At 41.8% G+C, this 13463-nt stretch overlaps 1 protein-coding gene and 1 long non-coding RNA gene across 3 annotated transcripts in view; one reads left to right on the top strand and one right to left on the bottom strand.

The window, feature by feature from the left end:
* Window positions 1-6800, bottom strand: part of LOC114669239 (uncharacterized) — a 60143-nt gene extending 53343 nt beyond the window's left edge. The window contains exon 1 of the long non-coding RNA XR_003718994.2: window positions 6664-6800. This is a non-coding gene — a long non-coding RNA (uncharacterized LOC114669239). The remainder of the gene's footprint in view (window positions 1-6663) is intronic.
* The window catches only part of si:ch211-161c3.6 (high mobility group AT-hook 2b), a 79741-nt gene extending 67935 nt beyond the window's left edge, over window positions 1-11806 (top strand). For both annotated transcript variants that reach the window (XM_028825438.2, XM_028825439.2), the window contains exon 6: window positions 6260-11806. In XM_028825438.2, the coding sequence (XP_028681271.1) occupies window positions 6260-6322 (63 nt within the window). In that variant the 3' untranslated portion in view covers window positions 6323-11806. The remainder of the gene's footprint in view (window positions 1-6259) is intronic.
* Window positions 11807-13463: the final 1657 nt, after the last annotated feature.

Here is a 13463-nt window from a genome sequence, read left to right as displayed (position 1 = left end):
GTGCTTTTGTTAGGAAAAAATTTCAGTTATAACTTTTGTCACGTTTACAGAGTCTAATTTTTCGCTCTGTTTTTGAATTTTGGCTATTGATTTTTCGTGTGACTTCATGGTTTTGTTCTTGCTTCTTTTCTTTCCTTTGGCTATCTTTTGTTTCATTTTGCAGGTCATCTCCTGATATGTTTGTCGTCCTGCTCTTTTCTCTTGTACGTCTGAATTTTCTGTCTTGGTCATGGTGCTCAGATTACCGTAAGTGCATATTGTTGTAGTCAACATTCAGCAATATTATAAACAGTTCATTATTGGCTAGTGAATCCAATTTAGCCTCAGTGTTGGAAACTTTGGCATCTGTGAAGCATTTCACTTTATCTTTGGATTTGCATTATTTGAAATTCTAACTTTGTGCACTATGGTATATCCAGTAATAAGTACTTCCTTTTTGACAACTTCTGCAGACGTGCTGCTGAGTGATAAGAACTTGTTCTGTGTCTGATTAGGTGACCTGAGAGCCGAGCTTTCAAATTTAGTCTTCTTAGACCACTGATTCATTTAGTGGTTGAAGTAGTGCTACTGAGTCTTACCATGCACTGCTTAGGCCCTGCCTATTCAAATGGCAACTCGCAGGCCACAAGAAGCAACCTCTGAGTGATCATGATCCCACCAGAAATTCTGAGAAAAACATTTTGCGAGCCTTCTGAAATTCCTACAGTAGTACAGCCCATGAAAGTAGGAGACAGAGCTGGAGGTGACAGAGTTAAAGATTCTAAGATTTTCATTGGGTGTGACGAGGATGGACAGGATTAGAAACAAGTACATTAGAGGGTCAGCTCAGGTTGGACGATAGGAAGACAAAGTCATAGAGGAGAGATTGCGTTGGTTTGGACATGTGCAGAGGAGAGATGCAGAGAATATTGGGAGAAGGATGTTAAGGATAGAGCTGCCAGGCAAGAGGAAAAGAGGAAGGTCGAAGCGAAGGTTTATGGATGTGGTGAGAGAGGACATGCAGGTGATGGGTATAACAGAACAAGATGCAGAGAACAGAAAGATATGGAAGAAGATGATCCGCTGCGGCAACTCCTAACGGGAGCAGTCAAAAGAAGAAGTAGTACAGCCCATGAATGCAATACTCTGCATAGCTGAGCAACATTCAACCCACAATGCAGCACGATGTTGTGTGTCTACAACAACAATAACAAAATTTATGTATATAGCACATTTTCATGCAAACAATGTAGCTCAAAGTGCTTTACATGAGGAAGAAAGAGAAAAAAAACAAAATAAATAATTAAAATTAGGGAACACTAATTAATATAGAATAAAAGTAAGGTCCAATGGCCAGGGAGGACAGAAAAAACAAAACTCCATACGGCTAGAGAAAAAAATAAAATCTACAGGGGTTCCAGGCCACGAGACAGCCCAGTCCCCTCTGGGCATTCTACCAAATATAAATGACCTCAATCAGTCCTCATTGTATTCAGGGTTCTCATGGGTGAATTTGATGATGATGGTCATGTGTACTTCTGGCCTTTAATCCATCAATGTAAGGCCTTCATGGTGCTTTGATTAGGTGGTGGTGGCGCAGATTGCCACCACAGAAAACCGGAAAAAGAACAGAAGAGAAAGTAGGGGGTTAGTATGAATTTTAGAGCCACCATGAATAATAATGATAATTAATTGAATATACAGAGCATCGGGATTTAACTAAGATGAAGCTATGAGAAAGCCATGTTAAAGTAATGTGTTTTCAGCAGTGTTTTAAAGTGCTCCACTGTATTAGCCTGGCGAATTCCTATTGGCAAGCTATTCCAGATTTTAGGTGCAGAACAGCAGAAGGCCGCCTCACCACTTCTTTTAAGTTTAGCTCTTGGAATTCTAAGTAGACACTTATTTGAAGATCTAAGGTTACGATTTGGAGTGTAAGGTGTAAGACATTCCAAAATATAAGATGGAGCGAGATTATTTAAGGCTTTGTAAACCATAAGCAATATTTTAAAGTCAATTCTAAATGACACAGGTAACCAGTGTAGTGACAACACAACTGGGGTGATGTGCTCGGATTTTTGTTGACTTTTAATCCTAATGCATCAAGTTCATTTCTTATATCCATTATTGCCAATTACTAAAATTACTTTACCAGTTGCTCCCCCTCTCACCCTGATCCTGTCACTCTGCTCTCTTAGGGAGGTGCCCTGAGCCACACAAAGTGCTGTCCCCCAAGACTCGCCCCCCACCCCCCACCCCACCCCTGAGCCCACGCAGTAGCGAGACACCTCACAATATCAAAACACATGTGGTGATTTAAAGCAAACCTGTGTTCCCTCAGTGTGACATGGACGTTGAATTCATTTGTGTTAGTAACTGTTGCCACTTGTTATGAGTTTGTGCAATAACACCTTTGATAGCGTTAAGTTTTTTTTATTCTGTTAAATGCACTTTGTGTGGAGTTGGGCCATATTTATGTAGTGGTGCAATCGTAGGGCTGCTGCTTCGCCTTAAACAGAAATCGGGTTTGCGTCTGGCAAAGTGTTTTAATTAGTGAGGAAAACACCATTTAAATATAAAGGATTGTTATTATGATATAACAAAAAATGTTATTTCAAAAAGGGAAGCAAAAGTTATTGCTAATACTATGCACTTTTTTTATTTTAAGCACTGAGATGTGCTTGGGTCAGATATGACCAAAACGTTTATTTTTTTAGTTTTTTCAAAAGTGGAAAAAAGTATTGCTACTACCTCAGATTCTCTTCAGTTATAGCTCTTTATTGTTTTTTATGCACTTGTTGACATGTTGGGCAGTTTGGAGACAAAGTCACAGAGACACGATTGCGTTGGTTTGGACATGTGTAGAGGAGAGATGATGGGCATAATGAGAGAAGGGTTCTAAGGATATAGCTGCCAGGCAAGAGGAAAAGGGGAAGGCCTAAGAGAAGGTTTATGGATGTGGTGAGAGAAGACATGAAGGTGATGGGTGTGAAAGAGCGAGATGCAGAGGACAGAAAGATATGGAAGAAGGTGATCCGTTGTGGCAACCCCTAACGGGAGCAGCCAAATGCAGAAGAAGAAGAAGTTGACATGGCTGTGGCTGTGTCAGATGTGACTAAATTTAAAACGGAAAAAATGACTAAACGTAACTTGGTTTTTATCACATTCATTTGTGTTGGTTTAAAATTTTTTTTTACCTGCTGTTTATCAGCCACTGAAAATGTTTGGCCCAGCTACATTTCTTGGTTTGAAAATCTGGGCAAACTGAATTTGTAATTGAATAGCCCTGGCTTATGGTAAAGCTAGGAGAAGCTGAAATTGTATCGGAAATGGCCAAATTACCTAAACAAACCAAACCAGTCCAAGGTTTCAAGATCACATCTCCATCTGTCATGTTCAATGTATAGACATCTGACAAAATACAGTTTTAAAAAGCCACAAAAACTAGTCCAAGCACTTTTAGGCTTTGCCCCTGATTATCGAGTGAATCTGAGTACAGTCAGTAAATGTGATGGCCTCCAGTCAGAATGTAAAACAACACATGACTGATTGTAATTACCCTTCAAAAAAGTCCCATGGTGCTTAACGGTTAAATTGTTAAAATAATAAGATAAGCTGTGGTATACCATGAATGTACATGGCTTACCACAGTTCGACTTGTGAAAGCCACAAGGGATACTTTAGTGACCATGGTAAATTATTGGTAATTTACATATAACTGAACTGTGGTACACATGATATAATCTTGGGAAACTACAGTCCATCATATCCACGACAGCTTAAATATGAGACATACTTGCCAGTAAGTCCACTCCCTGTTACTTCTAAATAAAAAGACATAACTAACAATCATCCAGTCCATCATTGTTCCTAAAGTTAGATAAATCTAAAACCATACATACATACACACACACACACACACATATATATATATATGCAGTGGGCTGGCACCCTGCTCGGGGTTTGTTTCCTGCCTTGTGCCCTGTGTTGGCTGGGATTGGCTCTAGCAGACCCCCGTGACCCAGTAGTTAGGATATAGTGGGTTGGATAATGGATATATATATATATATATATATATATATATATATATATATATATATATATATATATATATATATATATATACTGTATATATATATATATATATATATATATGTGTGTGTGTGTGTATATGTACAGTATATAAATATATTTCTTTAATATACAGCTTTCGCTTCCAATATACATTTATACATACATATTCAGGCCGAAAAGAAGCCAACGGAACAATGCAATCATCGTCCAGTTCTTCAGTGGGGAATGCTAATGATTGCACATCCAGTTTGGCAGAGAGCATGCAGCATTCTTGCAGATGTCTTCTGGCTTCTAGAAAGTCCTTCACCATTATAAATACTCACACATTTTGCTTATTAAGTGAGCTTTTTATGAAATTTGACAGCATGGCCAGGGCCACCATTAAGACAAATTAGGCATTCGCCTGGGGCGCAGATCATAAGGGATCGAAAAAACCCAGCCGCACGGGTTAGATACCGAACAGTCGGTTAGCGCACTAATAAGCTTGGCCTAGGGCACAAAATAACCTAACACTGGCATTGCTTGCCAGGTATGGTTAACTACCATCTGAACCAAAATTACACAGTCAGGTCTATAAGTATTTGGACAGTGACACAATTTTCAGAGTTTTGACTCTGTGTGTGCCACCACAATAGATTGGAAGTAAAGCAATCAAGATGTGACTGAAGTGTAGACTTTCAGCTTTGATTTAAGGGGTTTACCAAAAATATCGTGCGAGTCGTTTAGGAATGACAGACATTTTTATACATGGTGGGGGCTCAAAAGTCTTTGGACAAACTAACATAATCATAAAAATCATTTTCAATGTTTGCTTGAAAATCCTTTTCCAGTCAGTGACTGCCTGAAGTCTGAACCCACGGCCGTCTCCAAGTGTTGATGCTTTGCCAGACCTTTACTGCCACTGTCTTCAGGTGCTGCTTGTTTGATGAACTTTCTGCCATCAGTTTTGTCTTCAGTAAGTGAAATGCAAGTCCAGTTGGGTTGAAGTCAGTTGATTGACTTGCTCATTGAAGAATCTTCCACTGCTTTGCCATGTAAACCATTTGCTTTGCTGTCCCAGTATGTTTTGGCTCATTGTCCATCTATACTGGAAAGTGTCGTCCTATCTGTTTTGCAGCATTTGTCTGAATCTGAGCCGACAGTATAGCCCTGTACACTTCAGAAATCATCCTGCTACTTCTGCCAGCAGTCATATCATCAATAAACACCAGCGACCGACTTACATTGGCAGTCAGGCATCATAGATGATGTGGTATTCATCGCATCATTAGCCGTTTCTTCTCTTCTCCATACTCTTCTCTTTCCATCATTCTAGTATATATTTATCTTAGTTTCTTTTGTCCATAGAAAATTGTTCCAGGATTTTAAAAAATGTTTTCTGGCAAAGTCTAATCTGCCCTTCCTATGTTTGAGGTTTACCAGTGGTTTACGCTTTGTTGTGAACCCCCAAACTCTATATTTCCTTGGATATGAAGTGTTCTTTTGATTATAGACTTGATAGGTCTGCCTCCCAGAGAGTGGTCTTGGTGTGGCTAAATGTCGTGAATTGGTTCTCCTTCACCAAGGGCACACTTTTGTAATCATCCAGCACAGTTGACTTCCATGGTTGTCCAGACCTTCTGGAGTTGCTGAGCTCACCATTGCATTCCTTCTCTTTAAGAATGTACCAAATGGTTGATTTGACCTCTCCTGGGGTTTCTGCTTCCTCCCCTGGCTATGGAACAGCCTGTCAGTCAAATGTCCAAATACGTTTTGAGCCCCTGAAAATAGGGGGACCATGTATAAAAATTTTTGGCAAACCCCTTGAATCTGAAAGTCTACACTTTCTACACTACATAATGATTGCTTCATTTCAAATCCACTATGGTGGCGTACAGAGCCAAAATTCTGAAAATAGTGTCACTGTCTAAATACTTACGGACCTGACTGTATAGGGACTGTGCTCGACTCAACTAGCATCTTTTTTTTTCTTATCTGTGCACAGTGCACCTGCTCTGATCACTCAAATGGCTTCTGCCTGAAAGTTCTGGGTCAGGATGGAAGGTGATGCATTAATCAACCAAAATCTAAGCTTGAAAGATCTCTCCCCACATCAGTTGCTGTAGTCTCACAGATCAGAAATATCAAATAGTTATTTTTCAATTCAGGTTACACCAGACTTGCATGATTTAACCCACCACCTTGTCTTCTTATGTCGTTCTCACAGGCAGACCCCAAGCACGCCGGAGAGGCAGCACCACCACAACCAAAGACCTCAGCCAACGACTAGTAGCCTCAGGGCTGCCACCTACCTCATGGACTAGGCAACAGCCCAACAAGCCACAGCCAGACTGATGCCTAGCGAGCCTTGAAGACAGAAGATAAGTTACAGAAGAAAAAAAGGAAAAAAAAAATGTTTTTTTGTTATTTTACTTTCAAAAAGTCACTGAGTTGCTGTCTCTGCTGTCAGCTTCTCAGCTGGCTTTTTAACAAGCCTCGCAGCAGATGACGCTTCCCGCTAGTTTTATAGCATATACTTATTTTTTATTTTTTTATTTTTGTTTGCTTTGAACAAGAGATTTAGGAAGAAAAGGCATTTTTGTTATTCTAGTAAATCTACTGTTTACATACCTCGCAAGTGCACACGGACAGGCAGTCTGCTGAGCCTTGTGAATGAGGAACCTGGCAATTCCATCTCGGCGGTAGACATGAAACGTGGCAGCCAAGAGAGTGAAGGTAAAACTCTATCGGATTGATTTTATTTTTCATATATTTCAGCAGCAGTATGCAAGGGCTCAAACAGGACCTGGGGTATTTCAGCAATGCCCAAGCTGCTCAGCCCGAAATCTGTGGCAGGGAGGGCTAGTGGTTGATGGCATTGTAGATTGCAGAATTTGTACGGTTTAACAGGAGGTGGACACACATATGCAAATAGTTTTTCGTGTAATGGCCAGTCTAGAAAAAAAAAATAAATTGTCACAGTTTGACAGATTGTCGGTTTTTAACCAGCACAACTCTAGCAAAACAAGCCAATGGGAAAAGCCAAGGCACTGACAACTGGCTGGCTGCCCTTAGGAGAACAGTTCAAGGCAAAGCTTGACGTCAGCCATTGACAGCCCGCCAATCAGATTTGCCCGGTTTCCTCTTTGCCCCTCTGCTGAAGCAGCAGGTTTCAAAAGCCTGTCGACAGCTGTGGTGTCCCATTTATTGTTGAATGAGGGCAAAAATGAGAACTTTGAAAGGTACTGGCCCAGTTTTGCCTGGTGCCATCTTGGAGTTGTTTTTTTTTTTCTTTTTTGTGTAGGTTCCGCTTAGCCCCTTAGACATCTTTGTGAGACCACTCAGTACAGCGAAAAAAGTCCATCTCTCCATTTTATGAGCACTTTGTTGTTTTTAGAAACAGGAGCCGATTCCAACAGCTTCGGGCAGGGTTCAGCTCAAGATGGGACAGCAGGAGGTCACAGGGCACACTCATGGCTGGACCACTTCAGAGCAGCCCGTTAACCTTAAATCTGGATTTTTTGGGGATGGTATTTGAAAACCAGAACATCCAGAAATTAGCCACATTGACTGCTGCAAGGCTGTCTCGCCTCTAATGGCCACTCACATCACACTGTATATCCCAGGATGAATTTAGAATTCCATTTGTATTCTTTTGGCTTGCAGTGTCAGTCATGTTCTTTTCCCAGTTTTTGCTCACAAGTGAGCTGCTAGAGGCCCATAAAAAAGCAAAGATAGAAGCGTTCAGCTCACGGCCATTCTATGGTGTGGTTCCTCATTCACAACGGTTCAGGCTACACCACTGATTAATGAGGTGCGGACCAGAAGTCGTGCGGCGCTGGTCTGCTGGAGACTGATTCACCGAAACATGCAACAAGAGGGTGACCCAAGGCTGTGGAGTGCTCAAGCTTATGGGTCACTCCTGTCATTAAACCAGAGTTAGAACGGACAAGAGAGAAGGAGGACTTTCAGGTTAGAATGCCCTGTCCTGCAGCTCACCACAGCAGTCTGTGAAAGGCAGTAATGGCAAGGTGGACCAATAGGCCTCAGGAGACAGACCATTGAAGACCATTGTTTCCAGCAGTGTGTCTTATAGCAGTGGGGAGCGGGAGAGCATGTACCAACCACCCAGACGGCCCACCCTCTGTCTTTTCAAGGCCACACCACTGTGTTTTAATTTGTATGTTACTTGTTTTGTGCTCTCCCAGCTAGTAGAAATCCTCCAGAGCTGCAGGACAGCAGCAGACTTCTCAGAGGGTGTGAGACACTCAACTTACTGATCTTTCAGGAATTTTGTATTTTCTTTATATATTCTTTTTTGTTTTGTTTTTTTTTAACTCCGCAATTGTCAGGAACATGCTCAGCTCAGCTCAGCCTGATGCTTTAAAAGCAATCTTTCCAATCATCTGAAGAACTATTAGTGTTGGGCGCCACAGCTTCCATCTACCTCAGCGACTGCCACGCTAAATCATTACTTGACAAAGCGAGCAAAGAGCTGGTCTTACTGTAACAAACTCTCCAGTTCACAAAGCTCTCTGCTCCTTCTTCTTGTGGGCAGCAATCACTCAGGGGATATGAGGGCGAGGGAGTGGGGCTTCATCAGGACTTGACTTTACATTTTCGACTTGCAGGGAAAACGGTGGCCACCCTTTTGAGCATCCACGCCATGCCTCCTTTGCCAACCTCCCTCCAAACGGCCAGGCGTCCCCAGAACATGACATGAGAAGTAAAGAAACATGCATGACATCTCTAGGGCGCATGAGGGTCCCATGATGTTCAGACTTGCATCGCCTGGCTTGTGCTCTCTTGGGGTAAATGTGGAACGGGCTAATTTGTTCAATCAGCAGGCAACTTGGGACCAGGCCTGCAGTTCTTGCTGAATTCTGTTGTGCGTCGTCTCTATTTACAGTTCATTTAATTGAAGACCGTTTAAGACAATGAAGCAACAACATCTGGACACGGTCCTGCAGCTACACTGATGTGCTCCTCATCATTCGTTCAGGGGGTCATTGTAATCTGTACTTGACTTAGTGAGGATGAAATCTTGGGCACTGATACCATACTCTATAAAGATCTGCTACTCTACTCTATAAAGAACTGCTGAGCGCTGGCAGGACACACAGATGATCTTGGACTCTTATGTAACAGCAGTGGCCATGTTTCTGGGGTATTTTTCAGCCTCTCTTCTCGAGGGCTGCTATATATTAGGAAGTGTTGCTGTATCTTTAAACATAGACAAGACGCTGGAAAGGAGATTGCATGTTAGGCCATTCTGCTTGTCATTAAGCGTTCCCAAATGATTTCTATGTACTGTTCTGTTTTGGTTCAATCGTAATGTATCAGTGTTTACTTAACCTTACTATTGCTCTGCGCTATACAGTGCCATTAATTGAATGCACTATCATGAGATGCTTCTAAATATATACGCTTGTAAATACCAAAGAAATAGGTAAAAGCAAGGTGAAGCTAAAGAAAATGCCATCTTACAGGGCATTTGTTCACCTTATAGCCCCCGTGGAGCTTGTGGCGGCAGCAACCTCACCTCATCATGGCCGCAAGTAAGACAGAATAGCATACGATTCAGTGCTGCCCACTCTGAATCCTTCCAGCTCTTTTCATGATAGCCCACCTTAGTTAGGAGGGAGAGCTCAAGCCTTAAGTGCCTGCCATGGATCAGGATGACATTCACTTCGGGCACTTTCATGGCATCATGGAGCTGCAGACTACACCTTCAGGTGGCAGGTTCCTCTGCATTTCTATAAATTGACCTTACTGTACTTCCATTTGGTCTTCCAAGTCCAGGATGAGTCAGAGAAAAGTGCTCTGATCGTGTTGTGAAGCAGTCACTATGAACTCCTGGGCCGCTCCAAGTGTCCCCTAGAAATGCACAGGAAGTTGACCTCGTTCATTTTTACATCCGCTCCCTGTGACATTCTTCTCACGTGGCCTTTACTGGTTTTGACACCCATAATCCAGTTGCTGCATCACAGCTGCCATTTCTTTTCTTTTTTTTATCATTTACTACAGACTCTGTAATGGTAATAAAATGACTGTCCGTCTTTTTATGCTTCACGGTCATTCTCCAGATCCACCAATTTTACTCTTTAGCTTTTAGTTAGAGACGTGTTTAAAAATCATGGAGCTGGATTGAACTGATCTCCTGTCATCTTACAACGATTCTGATTGAGGAGAACAGTCCACTTCTCCTTGACACACACAGGAGCAGACTGCACTGAATCGGCCTAGTGTGGCGGCACACCATGATGGTGAACACCAAGCTGGCATCCTGAAGATGTAAGCACCATCTGGAGTTTGACAAGACGTGGTTAAGTGAAATACACTTTGCCCTTCAACTGTGCATCTCCTGCAGTTCTGCACAGTTTGCCCCGAAGGACTGTCTGAGCTCATCGTTCTGATTGTCCTCTCCTCCAACCAGCAGATCCTGTTGTCGTAAAGCCAAAACAAACCAAGCAGCAGCTTCGCTAGGCAGCTTTAAACTTGAAGTCTCAGCATATCGGTACTTGAGAGAACAACAGGGAGTTCACTGGAAGCGTCTGGCAGTCTCTTCCGACTCAATAAAACGAGCTCTGCCAGGTGCACTTGCATCTTCTCTTTTTCACTTGAAAAACAAGTCAGCCATGTCCAGCTAAGCCTTAACATTTAGTCTCATTTTTTTGAGTGCGTCATTGACAGTTTAACATTGTCATGTTGTGGTATGCATCTAGCTTAGGATGTTTAGTTTTGGACTACAAGTACACGTTGGCTAAAAAAAATTCTAGCAATAAATCTGTTGATTCTGATTACCTTCGTTCATCTCTGGGATTTTAATAAGTGAAATGTGCTGTATTGTCAATGACTTAGAACTGGACAGCACGTTCAGACCTCTGGGGTTGACATTTCAAAACAAGGTAACTAAGTTGGGCATTTTGGCAAATCGGTGTTCACCCGATTGGAGAATACGTTGACCTTTGAAACTTATTGAATGAATGCGTTTCGGTAGCTGGACAGAACCCCCATCAATGTGGTGGAAGGGCGTGTGACCACCACATTCTGGGACTGATGTAGTTCAAATACAAATAAGGTGAGGCTAAATCAATCAGTTCCCACCTCTGTCAGCTTTATGTGTCCATGCCAGACATGTGGAATGTCCACTTTGATGATAGTGCCTAATGGTTGTCTCTGAACACTCCTCACAGTGCCATTCCAGTGGGCATCTGACATGATTCCCATCCTCTCTTGCTATTACTACTGTGGCCATTGGGAAACAGTCATTTCCTGGGACCCCTCCGAGGCCCAACCCTCAGAATTGCTCAGACCTCAACCTAACCTAACCATGTGTGTGACCCCCGCGATCCCATGGACTACCTCTAAAAGCCACAATCTCCTTAGGTTCTCCAACCAATACCTCATCTATTACAGGACAGTCACAATGGAAGACCTGCATTCCGGCGGGAACAGCATGAGAATTTGAGTTATATATTTCGGGAGATAATTTTGAATGCCTGTTCTCAGTCGGCAGCAGGTCCATTTTTTTATTTGTTCAGGCAACTGAAAATTCTGCCTTTTTCAGGTCTCTTTTTAAATCACTTATGTTTATAGTAAAATATCTTTTATTTTGGACTTGTGACTAGTAACCTCTTTTGTGTTATGTTTGTACCATTGCAAAATAAATGTCAATCCTGTTTACCTCTTACTTAATGGAAAATGTAGTTAGTAGGTCTTTTACGGAATTTTTGTCTTGTTTATTTTCCAATAAAATGTAAGTTATGCATCACTTGGTGGTTTGTGTGTTACTACCTTGCTTGACGTTTGATAAAGTTCTGCTGAATTGGCCAGTATACAGTGTCTAAAATGTGTTCGCCTTTTGGATGTTTTGACATTTTATTGGTATACAACGTTGAATGGCAGTGGATTGCATTTGACTTTTTTTGAATCTGATCAACAGATAAAGACTGTTTAACCTCAAAGTGTAATCTCTTCAAAGTAGACAAAATGAATATCAAATATAAAACAAAATCATCGATTACATAAATGTAATTTGAAACCCCTAGCCCATTGGTTTTAGAAGTCACTGAATTAGTTCAGTGGGGGTCACCGTTCTTCGGTTTCAATTGATTGTGGTCTAAAAACCAACCTATCTAGAAGGTCCAACTTGTGGTGAGTTAGTGTGGTGCTCTGACCTACACCATGAAGATAAAAAGAGCACAGCAAGAAAAGTGCAAGTCAGGGGATTGGGACAAGAAAAGTTCACTGAATATCCCTTAGAGTCCAGTGAAATCAGTCATTAAGAAATGGATAGAGTATGGCATAGCTGGAAATCTGCTTACCCTACTTGATCAACCCAACAGTCACTTTCCCTCTAGGCCTCACCCCGGCCAGGACGCTACGATATAGTTTTATGAGTTTATTGTCGTACATGGTTCCCAAAACATGAAGCTTTTCGCGGGATATGTGTCTCAATCCTAAACACCATCTTCTTGCATCTCCTAGCGAAGTAGGACAGCTCACAGGCTCTCCTTAATCCTGATAACATTAGGTGTAGTTTCCTAAACCAGGAAAATTGGTAAACCGCTTGTACTCCCATTCCTAAGAGTAGGACCATATTAATGTCATTTAGAGTTTTTAAGGCAGTTAGGACTGTATTCCTACTCTGCGACACTTGATAAATATGGACACAGATCTCAATCCAATTGAAAAGTTTTGGCTGGACTTGAAAACGGGTGTTCACTCACAAACCCCATACAGCTACACAGACCTTGAGAAGAAGAAGTGTCCAGATGATGCAAAGCCGATAGAGACCTGAGCATGCAGACTCAAGGCTGTTTGGCTGACAAAGGTGCATCACATAAATCCTGACTTGAAGGGGGTAAAAACTTATGAGATTGATTATTTTGTGTTTTATATTAATTAATTTAGACCACCACACACAAATCTATTTTAACTTTTACATGAAATAGTATTTTTCTGTTCATCAGTGTCAAAAAAGCCAAATGAAATCCACTTTGATTGCTGTACTGTATAACAAGAAAATGTGAAACCTTCCAATGGGCTGAGTTCTTTTTAAAAGCACTGTAGCTAGATGACTTTGTGCCCACAAGCTGAGTCCCCTAACTTTCATACTCTCCTAAGAAGAGATTCCCGGCTCAGCCAATAAATCCATGTGTGTGTCAAGCTGAACTGCTTGTGATCTTCACTTTTGGTAGACAGACTCATTGAGACCAGGCCTCTGAGATCTACCTTTAGGACCATGAGTGCACATCAGACGTTGTGTTCCCTTTGCGTCTCATCCAGACCCATTGTGTTGTTCATGTCCTGCAAGAGGAGCACACCCAACCTGGTGAAGCAATCAAACCTCCCAGCTCAACCAGGTCACTATACTTCTGTGTGCCCAACAGTGGAGACTTGAAGGTCTAGAAAATCCAGAAGACTTT

Source organism: Erpetoichthys calabaricus, chromosome 18 (genome assembly GCF_900747795.2).
Source record: "Erpetoichthys calabaricus chromosome 18, fErpCal1.3, whole genome shotgun sequence".
NCBI lineage: Eukaryota > Metazoa > Chordata > Cladistia > Polypteriformes > Polypteridae > Erpetoichthys > Erpetoichthys calabaricus.
The sequence above is the reverse complement of the archived record's forward strand: the minus strand, read 5'-3'. Positions and strand labels throughout refer to the sequence as shown.